At 44.9% G+C, this 20,779-nt stretch overlaps 1 protein-coding gene across 4 annotated transcripts in view; it reads right to left on the bottom strand.

Annotated features, from left to right (window-relative positions):
- LOC110517149 (A-kinase anchor protein 13) overlaps positions 1 to 20,779 on the bottom strand; it is a 72,223-nt gene that overhangs the window by 42,465 nt on the left and 8,979 nt on the right. For 3 of the 4 annotated variants that reach the window (XM_036963894.1, XM_036963897.1, XM_036963895.1), the window contains exons 3-13: positions 20,564 to 20,631; positions 20,002 to 20,080; positions 15,475 to 15,622; positions 11,230 to 11,345; positions 10,300 to 10,446; positions 9,862 to 10,112; positions 8,055 to 8,180; positions 7,793 to 7,910; positions 4,618 to 4,694; positions 4,304 to 4,478; positions 3,678 to 3,754 (exon numbers count right to left, since the gene is read on the bottom strand). In XM_036963894.1, the coding sequence (XP_036819789.1) occupies positions 3,678 to 3,754; positions 4,304 to 4,478; positions 4,618 to 4,694; positions 7,793 to 7,910; positions 8,055 to 8,180; positions 9,862 to 10,112; positions 10,300 to 10,446; positions 11,230 to 11,345; positions 15,475 to 15,622; positions 20,002 to 20,080; positions 20,564 to 20,631 (1,382 nt within the window). The remainder of the gene's footprint in view (positions 1 to 3,677; positions 3,755 to 4,303; positions 4,479 to 4,617; positions 4,695 to 7,792; positions 7,911 to 8,054; positions 8,181 to 9,861; positions 10,113 to 10,299; positions 10,447 to 11,229; positions 11,346 to 15,474; positions 15,623 to 20,001; positions 20,081 to 20,563; positions 20,632 to 20,779) is intronic. The other variant, XM_036963896.1, reaches the window with a different exon arrangement.

Genomic DNA, 20,779 nt, shown 5'->3' with positions numbered 1-20,779 from the left:
CAAAAACATCCAATTGGTGTACAGATCAATGTATTTAAACTATCCTGCTGTCCATCTACCAACATGTTACAATGTATTTAAACTATCCTGCTGTCCATCTACCAACATGTTACAATGTATTTAAACTATCCTGCTGTCCATCTACCAACATGTTACAATGTATTTAAACTATCCTGCTGTCCATCTACCAACATGTTACAATGTATTTAAACTATCCTGCTGTCCATCTACCAACATGTTACAATGTATTTAAACTATCCTGCTGTCCATCTACCAACATGTTACAATGTATTTAAACAATCCTGCTGTCCATCTACCAACATGTTACAATGTATTTAAACTATCCTGCTGTCCATCTACCAACATGTTACAATGTATTTAAACTATCCTGCTGTCCATCTACCAACATGTTACAATGTATTTAAACTATCCTGCTGTCCATCTACCAACATGTTACAATGTATTTAAACTATCCTGCTGTCCATCTACCAACATGTTACAATGTATTTAAACTATCCTGCTGTCCTTCTACCAACATGTTACAATGTATTTAAACTATCCTGCTGTCCATCTACCAACATGTTACAATGTATTTAAACTATCCTGCTGTCCATCTACCAACATGTTACAATGTATTTAAACTATCCTGCTGTCCATCTACCAACATGTTACAATGTATTTAAACTATCCTGCTGTCCATCTACCAACATGTTACAATGTATTTAAACTATCCTGCTGTCCATCTACCAACATGTTACAATGTATTTAAACTATCCTGCTGTCCATCTACCAACATGTTACAATGTATTTAAACTATCCTGCTGTCCATCTACCAACATGTTACAATGTATTTAAACTATCCTGCTGTCCATCTACCAACATGTTACAATGTATTTAAACTATCCTGCTGTCCATCTACCAACATGTTACAATGTATTTAAACTATCCTGCTGTCCATCTACCAACATGTTACAATGTATTTAAACTATCCTGCTGTCCATCTACCAACATGTTACAATGTATTTAAACTATCCTGCTGTCCATCTACCAACATGTTACAATGTATTTAAACTATCCTGCTGTCCATCTACCAACATGTTACAATGTATTTAAACTATCCTGCTGTCCATCTACCAACATGTTACAATGTATTTAAACAATCCTGCTGTCCATCTACCAACATGTTACAATGTATTTAAACTATCCTGCTGTCCATCTACCAACATGTTACAATGTATTTAAACTATCCTGCTGTCCATCTACCAACATGTTACAATGTATTTAAACTATCCTGCTGTCCATCTACCAACATGTTACAATGTATTTAAACCATCCTGCTGTCCATCTACCAACATGTTACAATGTATTTAATCTATCCTGCTGTCCATCTACCAACATGTTACAATGTATTTAAACTATCCTGCTGTCCATCTACCAACATGTTACAATGTATTTAAACTATCCTGCTGTCCATCTACCAACATGTTACAATGTATTTAAACTATCCTGCTGTCCATCTACCAACATGTTACAATGTATTTAAACTATCCTGCTGTCCATCTACCAACATGTTACAATGTATTTAAACTATCCTGCTGTCCATCTACCAACATGTTACAATGTATTTAAACTATCCTGCTGTCCATCTACCAACATGTTACAATGTATTTAAACTATCCTGCTGTCCATCTACCAACATGTTACAATGTATTTAAACTATCCTGCTGTCCATCTACCAACATGTTACAATGTATTTAAACTATCCTGCTGTCCATCTACCAACATGTTACAATGTATTTAAACTATCCTGCTGTCCATCTACCAACATGTTACAATGTATTTAAACTATCCTGCTGTCCATCTACCAACATGTTACAATGTATTTAAACTATCCTGCTGTCCATCTACCAACATGTTACAATGTATTTAAACTATCCTGCTGTCCATCTACCAACATGTTACAATGTATTTAAACTATCCTGCTGTCCATCTACCAACATGTTACAATGTATTTAAACTATCCTGCTGTCCATCTACCAACATGTTACAATGTATTTAAACTATCCTGCTGTCCATCTACCAACATGTTACAATGTATTTAAACTATCCTGCTGTCCTTCTACCAACATGTTACAATGTATTTAAACTATCCTGCTGTCCATCTACCAACATGTTACAATGTATTTCCATGGTGAACATGCTTATTATTCCCCAACCAAGGACTTCTCTAAATTACTGGCTGTCGGGCCCTATCCAACCTACCCATAACCCAGCCAAGGACTTCTCTAAATTACTGGCTGTTTGGCCCAATACAACCTACCAATAACCCAGCCAAGGACTTCCCTAAGTTACTGGCTGTTGGGGCCGATCAAACCTACCCATAACCCAGCCAAGGACCTCCCTAAATTACTGGCTGTTGGTTCCAATACAACCTACTCATAACCAAACACATCCCGTTGAGCTGTAATTTCTGCAAGAAAAACAGCATAACTGCCGGATCAGATGTCAGGAGGCTTAGACCCATTATTATTACTGAATAGACCCATTATTATCACTGAATAGACCCATTATTATTACTGTATAGACCCATTATTATCACTGAATAGACCCATTATTATTTCTGAGTGGAATAGACCCATTATTATTTCTCAGTGGAATAGACCCATTATTATTACTAAATAGACACATAATTATTACTGAATAGACCCATTATTATTACTAAATAGACACATAATTATTACTGAATAGACCCATTATTATTACTGAATAGACACATAATTATTACTGAATAGACCCATTATTATTACTGAATAGACCCATTATTATTACTGAATAGACCCATTATTATTACTGAATAGACCCATTATTATTACTGAATAGACCCATTATTATTACTGACAATACCCATTATTATTACTGAATAGACATTACTATTTTCTGAATAGACCCATTATTATTACTAAATAGACCCATTATTATTACTGAATAGACCCATTATTATTACTGAATAGACCCATTATTATTACTGAATAGACCCATTATTATTACTGAATATACCCATTATTATTACTGAATAGACCCATCATATTTACTGAATAGACCCATTATTATTACTGTATAGACCCATTATTATTACTGTATAGACCCATTATTATCACTGAATAGACCCATTATTATTTCTGAGTGGAATAGACCCATCATGTTTATTGAATAGACACATTATTATTACTGAATAGACCCATCATGTTTACTGAATAGACCCATTATTATTACTGAATAGACCCATTATTATTACTGAATAGACCCATTATTATTACTGAATAGACCCATCATGTTTACTGAATAGACCCATTATTATTACTGAATAGACCCATTATTATTACTTAATAGACCCATTATTATTACTGAATAGACCCATTATTATTACTGAATGGACCCATTATTATTACTGAATAGACCCATTATTATTACTGAATAGACCCATTATTATTACTGAGTGGGAGGATCAACCAATCACATTCCAGAGATGTAATTATGTATTTCTGATGATTGTAAGGTACTCTGGATAAGAGTGTCTGCTAAATGACTTGATTGTAATGGAAAAATTGACAAAACCAATAAGATACCAAAGAGCCAAAGAGATATTTACATATTTCTGGTCTTAACCAATCACCTACCAGAGAGGCAAAGATGAATTTCTGGTCTTTCTCCTGCAGGAAGACGACAATATCAGAGAGAAGCATGGCTGTTACATCTAGAGAGAGGAGACCAGAGGTTAGAGGTTAGAGGTCAGGTTTAGATATCAGAGAGAAGCATGGCTGTTACATCTAGAGAGAGGAGACCAGAGGTTAGAGGTCAGGGTTAGATATCAGAGAGAAGCATGGCCGTTACATCTAGAGAGAGGAGACCAGAGGTTAGAGGTCAGGGTTAGATATCAGAGAGAAGCATGGCCGTTACATCTAGAGAGAGGAGACCAGAGGTTAGAGGTCAGGGTTAGATATCAGAGAGAAGCATGGCTGTTACATCTAGAGAGAGGAGACCAGAGGTTAGAGGTTAGAGGTCAGGTTTAGATATCAGAGAGAAGCATGGCCGTTACATCTAGAGAGAGGAGACCAGAGGTTAGAGGTTAGAGGTCAGGGTTAGATATCAGAGAGAAGCATGGCCGTTACATCTAGAGAGAGGAGACCAGAGGTTAGAGGTCAGGTTTAGATATCAGAGAGAAGCATGGCTGTTACATCTAGAGAGAGGAGACCAGAGGTTAGAGGTCAGGGTTAGATATCAGTGATATTGGTGTCCTCCTCACCCTTGAGTTTCCCCTGTGAGTTCTTCAGCTGCAGAGGTCCATCATACAGCAATCTTCTCCCTCTGAGCAGGTCCTCTCTAGCAAACATCTGACCGCTCTTCATCCTCATAATGGACTTGCTGTCTGTTCGGCTGTAGATGTCCTTCAGCCTCCTCTTCTTCTCATGCTCGTTCACCTAGCAACATGACATTTATTATCATAGGTCAGTTCACCTAGCAACATGACAATTATTATCATAGGTCAGTTCACCTATTATGAATACAGTATTAACACATTTCAGTTGACCTAATATGAATATAGTATTATTATATTACCTTGCTGTCCACTGCAGTGATGACCTCCTTGACCTGGTATAGAGCATCACTCAGGTCCTCATGGTCTTCCTCATTCTCTGTGGGGAGGGGATGGTCAAAGTACACACACACACACACACACACACACACACACACACACACACACACACACACACACACACACACACACACACACACACACACACACACACACACACACACACACACACACACACACACACACACACACACACACACACACACACACACACACACACAAGAATGAAAGAAAGAGACAAACAAGGTTAGCTTCATTCTAGATGAAAATCCACCATGTGGTCAGTATAACATACAGTCTCCTCCTCCTCCTCCTCCTCCTCCTCCTCCTCTCTTCATTCTAGACGAAGCCCCACCATATGGTCAGTATAACATACAGTCTCCTCCTCCTCCTCCTCCTCCTCTCTTCATTCTGGATGAAGCTCCACCATATGTTCTGTATAACAGACAGTCTTTTCCTCCTCCTCCTCCTCCTCCTCCTCCTCCTCGATGAAGCTCCACCATGTGGTCAGTATAACAGACAGTCTCCTCCTCCTCCTTTCTTCATTCTAGATGAAGCTCCACCATGTGGTCAGTATAACAGACAGTCTTTTCCTCCTCCTCCTCCTCCTCCTCCTCCTCCTCTCTTCATTCTAGATGAAGCTCCACCATGTGGTCAGTATAACAGACAGTCTTTTCCTCCTCCTCCTCCTCCTCCTCCTCCTCCTCCTCATTCTAGATGAAGCTCCACCATGTGGTCAGTATAACAGACAGTCTCCTCCTCCTCCTTTCTTCATTCTAGATGAAGCTCCACCATGTGGTCAGTATAACTGACAGTCTCCTCCTCCTCCTCCTCCTCCTCCTCATTCTAGATGAAGCTCCACCATGTGGTCAGTATAACAGACAGTCTCCTCCTCCTCCTTTCTTCATTCTAGATGAAGCTCCACCATGTGGTCAGTATAACAGACAGTCTCCTCCTCCTCCTTTCTTCATTCTAGATGAAGCTCCACCATGTGGTCAGTATAACTGACAGTCTCCTCCTCCTCCTCCTCCTCCTCCTCCTCCTCCTCTCTTCATTCAAACTGGCAGGAGAACTCCTCTAAAAGCACCGCTAAGAAGGACTGAGTCCCAAATAGCACCCTATTCCAAATATATAGTGCACTACATTTCACCAGGGCCAGGTATTCACACCCCTTGCCTTATTCCACATTTTATTGTATTACATCTTGAATTAAAAAATTATTAACTTAGATTTTCTTTTTCACTGGCCTACACACAGTACCCCATAATGTCACTGGCCTACACACAGTACCCCATAATGTCACTGGCCTACACACAGTACCCCATAATGTCACTGGCCTACACACAGTACCCCATAATGTCACTGGCCTACACACAATACCCCATAATGTCACTGGCCTACACACAATGCCCCATAATGTCACTGGCCTACACACAGTACCCCATAATGTCACTGGCCTACACACAGTACCCCATAATGTCACTGGCCTACACACAATGCCCCATAATGTCACTGGCCTACACACAGTACCCCATAATGTCACTGGCCTACACACAGTACCCCATAATGTCACTGGCCTACACACAGTACCCCATAATGTCACTGGCCTACACACAGTACCCCATAATGTCACTGGCCTACACACAATACCCCATAATGTCACTGGCCTACACACAGTACCCCATAATGTCACTGGCCTAAACACAGTACCCCATAATGTCACTGGCCTACACACAGTACCCCATAATGTCACTGGCCTACACACAATACCCCATAATGTCACAATACCCCATAATGTCACTGGCCTACACACAATACACCATAATGTCACTGGCCTACACACAGTACCCCATAACAATCACGGTGTGCAGCGCTCATAGAGACTTACCCAGAAAGACTCCCAGCTCTCAGAGAGACTTACCCAGAAAGACTCCCAGCTCTTAGAGACTTACCCAGAAAGACTCCCAGCTCTCAGAGACTTACCCAGAAAGACTCCCAGCTCTTAGAGACTTACCCAGAAAGACACCCAGCTCTTAGAGACTTAGCCAGAAAGACTCCCAGCTATTAGAGACTTAGCCAGAAAGACTCCCAGCTCTCAGAGACTTACCCAGAAAGACCCAGCTGATTTATATATGTACTTCACAGCCCTGTCTCAGAGCTCTACGAACAATTCCTTCAACCTTTCTACTCTGATATGCACTTTCGACTGTGGGACCACAGGATTGTGCCTTTCCAAGTCATCAATAGAATTTACCACAGGTAGAGTCCAATCAAGTTGTAGAAACATCTCACGGATGATCAATGGAAACAGGATGCATATGTAAGTAAATTATTTCTGTTTTAAATTTTTTAAATACATTTTCAAACATTTCTAAAAACCTGTTATTGCATTTTCATAATGGGGTATTGTGTGTAGATTGATGAGGAACAATATATATTTTAGAATTTATTATTATTATTATTTTTAACCTTCATTTAACTAGTCAAGAACAAATTCTTATTTTCCCCTGTTCAGGGGCAGAACAACAGATTTGTACCTTGTCAGCTCGGGGGTTTGAACTTGCAACCTTCTGGTTACTAGTCCAATGCTCTAACCACTAGGCTACCCTGCCGCCCCGAATAAGGCTGTAATGTAACAAAATGTGTGAGAGGACAATGTGAAGTCCTCAGTGATGTGGACACCGAGGAACTTGAAGCTCTTGACCCTCTCCACTGCGTCCTTGTGGATGGGGGTGAGAGGGGTGCACCCACCCCTGTTCCCTGCACTCCACCATCCGCTCCTTGGTCTTGCTGACGTTGAGAGAGAGGTTGTTGTCATGGCACCACACTGCCAGGGTTCTGACCTCCTCCCTGTTGTCCACGACCAGCTCCTTGGTCTTGTTGACGTTGAGAGAGAGGTTGTTGTGTGTACAGAGACTACCTCATCTGTCCAGCAGAGGGCAGTGCAGAGCTGGGGGCAGTGTGTGTGTGTGTGTGTGTGTGTGTGTGTGTGTGTGTGTGTGTACAGAGACTACCTCATCTGTCCAGCAGAGGGCAGGGCAGAGCTGGGGGCAGTGTGTGTGTGTGTGTGTGTGTGTGTGTGTACAGAGACTACCTCATCTGTCCAGCAGAGGGCAGAGCTGGGGGCAGCAGACAAACCTTTGGTGTGATGTAGTATTCTCTGCATCAGGACGGGGTACTTGGTGATCCTCTGGGTGACTAACAGAATGCACTCTGGGATACCTAGCCTCCGGACGATACTGCTACTCATCTTCTTCTTAAAAGTCACATAATAGGAAGACAGAATTGATTAGATGTAACAGTTAGATGACTAGACACAGAGATGATATGTGATATTGGTTTAGCTGATGTCTAATGATAATGGATGCTGTAAATGAGTAGTGAACAGGTAAGTGCTTACCCTGATGAAGGCCTGGAAGCGTTTGTCTTTGGAGTGCAGCTCCTTGTAGATGTTTACGGCCTCGTTGTGGCGGCTGCAGAACTTCCCGTAAACTCTCTTCATTATCGCTGCTTTGGTCCCTGAGAACTGAAAAAACAGCAACAGGCATGAAATGTGTTACCTTTCCCAAGTTTCTGTGTTGTGGGTTTGTATGTGTGTGTTTCAGGAAAGGGCTTCCTTGGATTCCAAGCAGCTGATTGGTCGGCCCCATTGCTAATTGGCGCTCTGACCCCGCCCTCTCGTCAGGGGATACAGTTGTCTTCAATTACCGACTCTTTCTGCAGCTTTAAAAGCCAGTGTTCCTTTGTTAGGAAAAGAGAGCTTCTTCGTATGTGCTGTGTTGGTTGTAGGGTTGGTATAAGTTGTGTGTGCTGTGTTGTGTGTGCTGTGTTGTGTGTGCTGTGTTGTGTTGTAGGGTTGGTATAAGTTGTATGTGTTGTGTTGTGGGGTTGGTATAAGTTGTATGTGCTGTGTTGGTTGTAGGGTTGGTATAAGTTGTATGTGCTGTGTTGGTTGTAGGGTTGGTATAAGTTGTATGTGCTGTGTTGGTTGTAGGGTTGGTATAAGTTGTATGTGCTGTGTTGGTTGTAGGGTTGGTATAAGTTGTGTGGTTGTAGGGTATAAGTTGTTGTAAAGTATTTTGTAGCGCTCCTGCAGAGGTATGCTGCCGTAGGACCTCATGTTTTTTGGTTTGTTTAAATTGTTAACTTTACGTTAGTAATTATTCTGTTTTTGTTCCCGGGGGGGGAGGCACGTTGGGAGTGTTTAGGCAAGAGGCCTGCGGGCATACTTATACCCGTAGTATGTATTCTGTCTATGCACACTAGGTAAGACCTGGGCGGACCCATCCCTGTATGGTGGTGCTAAAATAGGTAAGGTAGGAGGGGGGGCTTTAACGTTCACTTTGCTTTGGTCCAGATCCTTTCCCCCAAATTACCGTGTGAAGGAAATACATTCCGTGTCAACGGTAATGTTCTCTGTCATCCCTACCTCCACCTACAGTCCCATACCCCTCTACCGCCACCTACAGTCACATACCTCTCTACCGCCACCTACAGTCACATACCTCTCTACCTCCACCTACAGTCACATACCTCTCTACCGCCACCTACAGTCACATACCTCTCTACCGCCACAGGGAGTTAAGTGTAGGAGGGTTTTTGCGTTCCCTCCTCCAAGAGGCGTGAGTAACAATATGAATCTACAACTAAATGGAATACATCTATTTAGGTCATTATTATTGGTGTCTGGTATGTTTTGTTTAAAACATAAAGGTGGAAGGTGTCAGACTGAGTATGTGGATACAACATGCTCTCCTTCCAGGACCTCCAACTGTCTCTATGATGTGGTGTAGAGAGACAACATGATCTCCCTCCAGGACCTCCTCAACTGTCTATGATCTGGTGTATAGAGACAACATGCCCTCCTTCCAGGACCTCCTCAACTGTCTCTATGATGTGGTGTAGAGACAACATGATTTCCCTCCAGGACCTCCAACTGTCTCTATGATGTGGTGTGGAGACAACATGCTCTCCTTCCAGGACCTCCTCAACTGTCTCTATGATCTGGTGTAGAGAGACAACATGCTCTCCTACCAGGACCTCCTCAACTGTCTCTATGATGTGGTGTAGAGAGACACCAGGTGCTCCTCAACTGTTTCTGTGGTGTGTGGGGGGGAGGAGGATGTTCTGTTTTGTGGTTTTCTGTTTTGTGGTGTTCTGTAGTGTGGTGGGGTGTTCTGTAGTGGGGGCTCTCTCCCTCCTCTAACCTGTGTCTCCAGGATGTCTCCTATCTTGTTGATGATGAATCCTCCGTCCTCCCCCTCCTGCTGGCTCTCTCTCTTCCTCTCCAGGAGACATGTCAGGAAGGAGGTGTGGAGGTCCAGGAGCTCCCCCAGGGCAGGGAACAGCCTGTCTAGCGTCTGAGGCTCCAGCTGCAGCTCCTTCACTAGACCCTTACTGTACACCTCCATCATGATCAGCAGGGTCCTCACGTGGTGCATCTCTGTCTGCATCAACTCTGTAGGAGGAGATACAGGGAGGGGTTAAGGTTAGGAGGGGGATAAACTTGGGGAGATCAGGGTATGTCCAGCTCTAGATAGAGGGGTAGTAGTGCGCTGTAACTCTAGATAGAGGGGTAGTAGTACCTGGTATAAATCAAGGTAGGGTACAGTAGCAGTGGTAGGTAGTGTAGCAGTGGTAGGTACCGTAGATGACTTCCTGTCTCTTGATGACATCCTTATTCAGATGTTTGAGGAAGTTGCTGTCCATAACGTTGCTCCAGGAGTCTGCTTCCAGCTCTTTCAGGTCTTCCTCAAACTCCCCCATCAGCTGACTGTCAATCATCTCTGTGCCTAGATTATGAAACACAACACTCAGATAGCATTCACAGGTATTTATCTAGACATTATCGTAGACACTATAATCCAGACACATTTACGGGAGCAATTAGGATTAAGTGCCTCGCTCAGCTCGGGTATTCAAACCAGCGACCTTTCGGTTACTGACACAACACTAACCTCTAGGCTACCTGACGCTTTACCTTTACTGGGGTCTTGGGGCAACGTGTGTTTACTGGGGTCTTGGGGCAACATGTGTTTACTGGGGTCTGGGGGCAACGTGTGTTTACTGGGGTCTGGGGGCAACGTGTGTTTACTGGGGGCAACGTGTGTTTACTGGGGGCAACGTGTGTTTACTGGGGTCTACGTGTGTTTGCTGGGGGTAAAGTATGTGTTTACTATGTGGTGATGGCGTCTGTGTGATGGTGACTGTGTGATGGTGACTGACTGTGATGGTGTGATGGTGACGGTGATAGTTTTCTGGTCTATAGTAGTGTTCTGGCCTGGTCTATAGTAGTGTTCTGGCCTGGTCTATAGTAGTGTTCTGGCCTGGACTATAGTAGTGTTCTGGCCTGGACTATAGTAGTGGTCTGGTCTATAGTAGTGGTCTGGTCTATAGTAGTGGTCTGGTCTATAGTAGTGGTCTGGTCTATAGTAGTGGTCTGGTCTATAGTAGTGGTCTGGTCTATAGTAGGGAACTAAACAGGAAATAGGGTGCCATTTGAGATGTATTTAAAGACACAAAGCATGTTAGTCATTCTATCCATAGCTGTTGAGAGAGATTAGTAACCTACGAACCTTCGTCTGTGAGTGACTCTGTAGATTCATTGACCAGGTTGGTCTTGCACAGAGAGTCAGTAGAATGGGACAGGTACCGCAGACCCTTGATAGGCATGTCATCAAACACCTGGTGACTGGAGAGAGGAAACAGAGAGAGGACATAGAGAGAGAGAGAGAGAGGACATAGAGAGAGAGAGGACATAGAGAGAGAGAGGACATAGAGAGAGAGAGGACATAGAGAGAGAGAGGACATAGAGAGAGAGAGGACATAGAGAGAGAGAGGACATAGAGAGAGAGAGAGGACATAGAGAGAGAGGACAGAGAGTCAGTAGAATGGGACAGGTACCGCAGACCCTTGATAGGCATGTCATCAAACACCTGGGAGCTCATTTATTAATATTAGAAGCTATTCTAAAAAATACTACTATTGTAAACTCCAAATAACTTCACAGATCTTCATTGTAAAGGGTTTAAACACTGTTTCCCATGCTTTTTCAATTAATCACAAACAATTAATGAACATGCACCTGTGGAACGGTCGTTAAGACACTAACAGCTTACAGATGGTAGGCAATTAAGGTCACAGTTATGAAAACTTAGGACACTAAGGAGGCCTTTCTACTGACTCTGAAAAACACCAATAGAAAGTTGCCTGGGGTCCCTGCTCATCTGCATGAACATGCCTTAGGCATGCTGCAAGGAGGCATGAGGACTGCAGATGTGGCCAGGGCAATAAATTGTAAGGTCCGCACTGTGACGCACCTAATACGACGCTACAGGGAGACAGGACGGACAGATGATCGTCCTTGCAGTGGCAGGTCACGTTTAACAACACCTGTACAGGATTGGTACATCCAAACATCACACATGCGGGACAGGTACAGGATGGCAACAACAACTGCCCGAGTTACACCAGGAATGTATAATCTCTCCAACAGTGCTCAGACTGTCCGCAATAGGCAAAGAAAGGCTGGACTGAGGGATTGTAGGATTGTTGTAAGTCAGGTCCTCACCAGACATCACCGGCAACAACGTCGCCTATGGGCACAAACCCAACATCGCTGGACCAGACAGGACTGGCAAAAAAGTGCTCTTCACGGACGAGTCACTGTTTTGTCTCACCAGGGGTGATGGTCGGATAAGTGTTTATCGATGACAGAATTGAGTGCCGGGGCGGTAGTCATTTAGTTCAGTTATCTTTGCCTTTGTGGGTACAGGAACAAATGGTAGCCATCTTGAAGCATGTAGGGACAATAGACTGGGATAGGGAGCGATTGAAAATGTCTGTAAACGCCCCGTAAACACAGCCACACATGCTCTGAGGACGCGGCTAGGGATGCCGTCTGGGACAGCAGCCTTGTGAGGGTTAACACATTTAAATGTTTTACTCACGTCAGCCATGGAGAAGGAAAGGGGGTGGGGGAAGCAGTCCTTGTTAGCGGACCGGGATTGTGGCACTGTATTATCCTCAAAGCGGGCAAATAAGTTTAGTTTGTCTTGAAGCGTGATGTCGGTTTCCATGACGTAGCTGGTTTTCTTTTTGTAGTCCGTGATTTCCTGTAGACCCTGCCACATGCTTCTCGTGTCTGAGCCATTGAATTGTGAATCCACCTTGTTGCTGTACTGGCATTTCGCTTGTTTGATTGCCTTGCGGAGGGAGTACCTACACTGTTTATATTCAGTCATATTTCCAGACCTCTTTCCATGGTTAAATAAGGTGGATCACGCTTTCAGTTTTGTGCGAATGCCGCCTTCCATCCACGGTTTCTGGTTAGAGTTTTAATAGTCACAGTGGGTACAACATCTCCAATGCACTTCTTTATAAATGTCAGCATATAGGTCGATGTTGTTCTCTGCGGCTGAGCGGAAAATATTCCAGTCCGCGTGATCAAAACAATCTTGAAGCGTGGCTTCCGATGGGTCTGACCAATGTTGAATGGTTCTCGTCACTGGTACACCCTGTTTGAGTTTCTGCCTATAGGACGATAGGAGCAAGATGGCGTCGTGGTCGGTTTTGCTGAAGGGAGGGCGGGGGAGGGCTTTGTAAGCATCGCAGAAGTTTTGCCCTTGCATGTAGCATAATCAATATGTTGGAAGAATTTAGGTAGACTTGTTCTCAAATTTGCTTTGTTAAAATCCCCAGCTACAATAAATGCATCCTCAGAATATATATATGGTTTCCAGTTTACATAGTCCAGTGAAGTTCCGTGATGTCCGCCTTGCTCTCTGCTTGAGGGGGAATCTACACAGCTGTGACCTAACTGAAGAGAATTCTCTTGGTAGGTAAAATGGCCGGCATTTGATTGTAAGGAATTTGGGTGAGCAGAAGGACTTGAGTTCCTGAATGTTGTTATGATTACACAATGAGTCGTTAATCATAAAGAATACACCCAAACCCTTCTTCTTGCCAGACAGGTGTTCATCTCTATCGGCGCGATGCATGGAGAAGCCCTGTGGCTGAACCGATTCCAACAACATATGTTTCCGTGAAGCATAGAACGTTACAATCCCTGATGTCTATCTTAACATTTATGAATATTTGAACATCTTGGCCATGTTCTGTTATAACCTACACCTGGCACAGCCAGAAGAGGACTGGCCACCCCTCATAGCCTGGTTCCTCTCTAGGTTTCTTCCTAGGTTTAGGCCTTTCTAGGGAGTTTTTCCTAGCCACCGTGCTTCTACACCTGCATTGCTTGCTGTTTGGGGTTTTAGGCTGGGTTTCTGTACAGCACTTTGAGATATCAGCTGATGTACGAAGGGCTATATAAATACATTTGATTTGATTTGATAAATACTAATTGTTCTCAGCATCAGTGCTCGTCCATGACTTTGGCTATTTGCATTTCAAAACACCCCTAATGAACCATATATGGTCAAAATCAGCCGTTTAAATCTGGTGGGAATATACAACGCCGTACCATGAAATACAACGGCACAACCAAAAAAAGGCTAAGAAAACCACTTTGCCCAGACTGAAGTAGAGGTGCCAGTGTCAGAGACGGAGGCTCAGACTGAAGTAGAGGTGCCAGTGTCAGAGACGGAGGCTCAGTAAAAATAAATCACGGCTACAAAGAGAGGACCATTAGGAAACAAGTATGTCTGCAATTTAGGGTTGGGTTAGGTTAGGGTCAGGGTTAGGGTCAGGGTTGGGTTAGGGTCATAGTCAGGTTAGGTTTGGGTCAGGGTTAGAGTCAGGGTTAGGTTAGGGTTAGGGTTGGGTTAGTCAGGGTTAGGGTTGGGTTAGAGTCAGGGTTAGGGTTGGATTAGGATTGGGTTAGGGTTGGATTAGGATTGGGTTAGGGTTGGGTTAGAGTCAGGGTTAGGGTTGGGTTGGAGTTAGGGTTGGGTTAGAGTCACGGTTAGGAACAGGGTCAGTGTCAGATTTAAGGTTTGTGTCAGGGTTAGGTTAGGGTCAGGGTTAGGGTTGGGTTAGTCAGGGTTAGGGTTGGGTTAGAGTCAGGGTTGGGTTGGAGTTAGGGTTGGGTTAGGGTTGGGTTGGGTTAGGGTTGGGTTAGAGTCAGGGTTAGGGTTGGGTTGGAATTAGGGTTGGGTTAGAGTCAGATTTAAGGTTTGTGTCAGGATTAGGGACAGGGTCAGGGTTATGGTTAGGAACAGGGTCAGGGTTTGAGTCAGGGTTATGGTTAAGAACAGGGTCAGGGTTTGAGTCAGGGTTATGGTTAGGAACAGGTTCAGGGTCAGAGTCAGGGTTATGGTTAGGAACAGGGTCAGGGTTTGAGTCAGGGTTATGTTAGGAACAGGGTCAGGGTTTGAGTCGGGTTTATGGTTAGGAACAGGGTCAGGGTTTGAGTCAAGGTTGTGGTTAGGAACAGGGTCAGGGTCAGGGTTAGGGTTATGTTTAAGGTTGGGGTTATGAACAGGGTCAGGGTTTGAGTCAGGGTTATGGTTAGGAACAGGGTCAGGGTCAGAGTCAGGGTTATGGTTAGGAACAGGGTCAGGGTTTGAGTCAGGGTTATGGTTAGGAACAGCGTCAGGGTTAGGGTTAGGAACAGGGTCAGGGTTTGAGTCAGGGTTATGGTTAGGAACAGGGTCAGGGTTAGGGTTAGGAACAGGGTCAGTGTTTGAGTCAGGGTTATGGTTAGGAACAGGGTCAGGGTTATGGTTAGGAACAGGGTCAGGGTTTGAGTCAGGGTTATGGTTAGGAACAGGGTCAGGGTCAGAGTTAGGATTATGGTTAGGGTTAGGTTTCGGTTTAAGAACAGGCTCAGGGTTATGGTTAGGGATAGGGTTAGGGTTGCTCACCCAGCGATGTTGGATATGGAGATGCTCTTTGACAGGTTGGAGCCGTGGAAGGGTATGATGGAGGTATGTCTTCGGGAGGGAACAACCAATGAGGAGTGGTCTTCTGGAGACAAGATGGCTGACCAGGGTCGCTCCCTCGATGCACCCGCTGTGATGTCATAAGAGAGGGCCAGCGTTAACAGGGGAATGTGGTAGGATGGTATTGGGTTACGTCCCACATGGCACCCTAATCCTTACGTAGTGCACTAATGTTGACATCCAGCCCCGTAGGACTCTATAGGGAACAGATACATGCAGCCCTGTAGGACTCTGTAGGGAACAGATACATCCAGCCCTGTCGGACTCTATAGGGAACAGATACATCCAGCCCTGTCGGACTCTATAGGGAACAGATACATCTAGCCCTGTAGGACTCTATAGGGAACAGATACATCTAGCCCTGTAGGACTCTATAGGGAACAGATACATCCAGCCCTGTAGGACTCTATAGGGAACAGAGACATCCAGCCCCGTAGGACTCTATAGGGAACAGAGACATCCAGCCCCGTAGGACTCTATAGGGAACAGATACATGCAGCCCCGTAGGACTCTGTAGGGAACAGATACATCCAGCCCTGTAGGACTCTATAGGGAACAGATACATGCAGCCCTGTAGGACTCTGTAGGGAACAGATACATCCAGCCCTGTCGGACTCTATAGGGAACAGATACATCCAGCCCTGTCGGACTCTATAGGGAACAGATACATCTAGCCCTGTAGGACTCTATAGGGAACAGATACATCTAGCCCTGTAGGACTCTATAGGGAACAGATAAATCCAGCCCTGTAGGACTCTATAGGGAACAGATACATCTAGCCCTGTAGGACTCTATAGGGAACAGATACATCTAGCCCCGTAGGACTCTACAGGGAACAGAGACATCCAGCCCCGTAGGACTCTATAGGGAAGAGATACATCCAGCCCTGTAGGACTCTATAGGGAACAGATACATCTAGCCCCGTAGGACTCTACAGGGAACAGATACATCCAGCCCTGTAGGACTCTATAGGGAACAGATACATCCAACAGATACATGCAGCCCCGTAGGACTCTATAGGGAACAGATACATCCAGCCCTGTCGGGGCGGCAGGGTAGCCTAGTGGTTAGAGCGTTGGACTAGTAACCGGAAGGTTGTGAGTTCAAACCCACGAGCTGACAAGGTTTCAAATCTGTCGTTCTGCCCCTGAAAAGGCACTTAACCCACTGTTCCCAGGCCGTCATTGAAAATAAGAATTTGTTCTTAACTGACTTGCCTGGTTAAATAAAGGTCAAATAAAATAAAAAATACATTCAGCCCCGTTGGACTCTATAGGGAACAGATACATCCAGCCCTGTAGGACTCTATAGGGAACAGATACATCCAGCCCTGTAGGACTCTATAGGGAACAGATACATCCAGCCCTGTAGGACTCTATAGGGAACAGATACATCCAGCCCTGTAGAACTCTATAGGGAACAGATACATGCAGCCCTGTAGGACTCTATAGGGAACAGATACATCCAGCCCTGTAGGACTCTATAGGGAACAGATACATCCAGCCCTGTAGGACTCTATAGGGAACAGATACATCCAGCCCTGTAGGACTCTATAGGGAACAGATACATCCAGCCCTGTAGGACTCTACAGGGAACAGATACATCCAGCCCTGTAGGACTCTATAGGGAACAGATACATCCAGCCCTGTAGGACTCTATAGGGAACAGATACATCCAGCCCTGTAGGACTCTATAGGGAACAGATACATCCAGCCCTGTAGGACTCTATAGGGAACAGATACATCCAGCCCTGTAGGACTCTATAGGGAACAGATACATGCAGCCCTGTAGGACTCTATAGGGAACAGATACATGCAGCCCTGTAGGATTCTATAGGGAACAGATACATCCAGCCAGCCCCGTAGGACTCTGTAGGGAACAGATACATCCAGCCAGCCCCGTAGGACTCTTTAGGGAACATATACATGCAGCCCTGTAGGACTCTATAGGGAACAGATACATCCAGCCCTGTAGGACTCTATAGGGAACAGATACATCCAGCCCTGTCGGACTCTATAGGGAACAGATACATCCAGCCCTGTAGGACTCTATAGGGAACAGATACATGCAGCCATGTAGGACTCTATAGGGAACAGATACATGCAGCCCTGTAGGACTCTATAGGGAACAGATACATGCAGCCCTGTAGGACTCTATAGGGAACAGATACATCCAGCCCTGTAGGACTCTATAGGGAACAGATACATCCAGTCCTGTAGGACTCTATAGGGAACAGATACATCCAGCCCTGTAGGACTCTATAGGGAACAGATACATCCAGCCCTGTAGGACTCTATAGGGAACAGATACATCCAGCCCTGTAGGACTCTATAGGGAACAAATACATCCAGCCCTGTAGGACTCTATAGGGAACAGATACATGCAGCCCTGTAGGACTCTATAGGGAACAGATACATGCAGCCCTGTAGGATTCTATAGGGAACAGATACATCCAGCCAGCCCCGTAGGACTCTTTAGGGAACATATACATGCAGCCCTGTAGGACTCTATAGGGAACAGATACATCCAGCCCTGTAGGACTCTAAAGGGAACAGATACATCCAGCCCTGTCGGACTCTATAGGGAACAGATACATCCAGCCCTGTAGGACTCTATAGGGAACAGATACATGCAGCCCTGTAGGACTCTATAGGGAACAGATACATGCAGCCCTGTAGGACTCTATAGGGAACAGATACATCCAGCCCTGTAGGACTCTATAGGGAACAGATACATCCAGCCCTGTAGGACTCTATAGGGAACAGATACATCCAGCCCTGTAGGACTCTATAGGGAACAGATACATGCAGCCCTGTAGGACTCTATAGGGAACAGATACATGCAGCCCTGTAGGACTCTACAGGGAACAGATACATGCAGCCCTGTAGGACTCTACAGGGAACAGATACATCCAGCCAGCCCCGTAGGACTCTTTAGGGAACATATACATGCAGCCCTGTAGGACTCTATAGGGAACAGATACATCCAGCCCTGTAGGACTCTATAGGGAACAGATACATCCAGCCCTGTCGGACTCTATAGGGAACAGATACATCCAGCCCTGTAGGACTCTATAGGGAACAGATACATGCAGCCCTGTAGGACTCTATAGGGAACAGATACATGCAGCCCTGTAGGACTCTATAGGGAACAGATACATCCAGCCCTGTTGGACTCTATAGGGAACAGATACATGCAGCCCTGTAGGATTCTATAGGGAACAGATACATGCAGCCCTGTAGGACTCTATAGGAAACAAATACATCCAGCCCTGTAGGACTCTATAGGGAACAGATACATCCAGCCCTGTACGACTCTATAGGGAACAGATACATGCAGCCCTGTAGGACTCTATAGGGAACAGATACATCCAGCCCTGTTGGACTCTATAGGGAACAGATACATGCAGCCCTGTAGGACTCTATAGGGAACAGATACATGCAGCCCTGTAGGACTCTATAGGGAACAGATACATGCAGCCCTGTAGGACTCTATAGGGAACAGATACATCCATGCAGCCCTGTAGGACTCTATAGGGAACAGATACATCCAGCCCTGTTGGACTCTATAGGGAACAGATACATGCAGCCCTGTAGAACTCTATAGGGAACAGATACATCCAGCCCTGTCGGACTCTATAGGGAACAGATACATCCAGCCCTGTAGGACTCTATAGGGAACAGATACATCCAGCCCTGTTGGACTCTATAGGGAACAGATACATGCAGCCCTGTAGAACTCTATAGGGATCAGATACATCCAGCCCTGTCGGACTCTATAGGGAACAGATACATCCAGCCCTGTAGGACTCTATAGGGAACAGATACATCCAGCCCTGTAGGACTCTATTGGGAACAGATACATGCAGAATTTGATTGTATTCTAACTGGTACCAACAGATCTGGGACCAGGACAGGACTGTGGTGACTCTGGTTAACACCAACAAATCTGGGACCAGGACAGGACTGTGGTGACTCTGGTTAACACCAACAGATCTGGGACCAGGACAGGACTGTGGTGACTCTGGTTAACACCAACAGATCTGGGACCAGGACAGGGCTGTGGTGACTCTGGTTAACACCAACAGATCTGGGACCAGGACAGGGCTGTGGTGGCTCTGGTTAACACCAACAAATCTGGGACCAGGACAGGACTGTGGTGACTCTGGTTAACACCAACAGATCTGGGACCAGGACAGGACTGTGGTGACTCTGGTTAACACCAACAGATCTGGGACCAGGACAGGGCTGTGGTGACTCTGGTTAACACCAACAGATCTGGGACCAGGACATGGCTGTGGTGACTCTGGTTAACACCAACAGATCTGGGACCAGGACAGGGCTGTGGTGGCTCTGGTTAACATCAACAGATCTGGGACCAGGACATGGCTGTGGTGGCTCTGGTTAACACCAACAGTATGACTATTGAGTATATTTAAGATGGACTCACGGTTTAACCCTCGTTTTGGTCTCCGGGTGACAACAGGAATGGTGGCTGAATCTGGAACTGCAAACTGCTGTCTGGGCGTCTGGAGGGAAAACAATCCAGGACTTCAGTAGTGTAAATAAGTTCATGACCTTGATGTTCTGTAGGCTACTCATCCTATTGGCTGACAAAATGATCTAGTACATAAAAACATGATATCCTTGTAGGCTACTCATCCTATTGGCTGACAAAATGATCTAGTACATAAAAACATGATATCCTTGTAGGCTACTCATCCTATTGGCCGACAAAATGATCTAGTACATGAAAACATGATGTCCTTGTAGGCTACTCATCCTATTGGCTGACAAAATGATCTAGTACATGAAAACATGATGTCCTTGTAGGCTACTCATCCTATTGGCTGACAAAATGATCTAGTACATGAAAACATGATATCCTTGTAGGCTACTCATCCTATTGGCTGACAAAATGATCTAGTACATGAAAACTGTCCTTGTAGGCTACTCATTTTGTAGGCTGACAAAACGGTCTGAAAATAGTTTTAAATACAGTTTTTCCTTACCTTCATCTTCACCTTGGCACAGACAGGCAGGCTTTCTCTACAACTCTTATGAACATGTGCATTGCAATCTGAAAAATACAAAATAAAATGAAACTCTAAATCTTAAAGTAAGAACTTCAACAGAATAATCTTCCAGGGGAGTTATTTCACGTGTTATGAACTGTGACTGGGGAGTTAGACTGGTCAACAGAACCAGAGAGTTGGACTGGTCTACAG

This window comes from Oncorhynchus mykiss, chromosome 26 (assembly GCF_013265735.2).
Source record: "Oncorhynchus mykiss isolate Arlee chromosome 26, USDA_OmykA_1.1, whole genome shotgun sequence".
NCBI classification, from domain to species: domain Eukaryota; kingdom Metazoa; phylum Chordata; class Actinopteri; order Salmoniformes; family Salmonidae; genus Oncorhynchus; species Oncorhynchus mykiss.
Note: the sequence above shows the minus strand (reverse complement) of the source record. Positions and strands in the feature narration are given on the sequence as shown.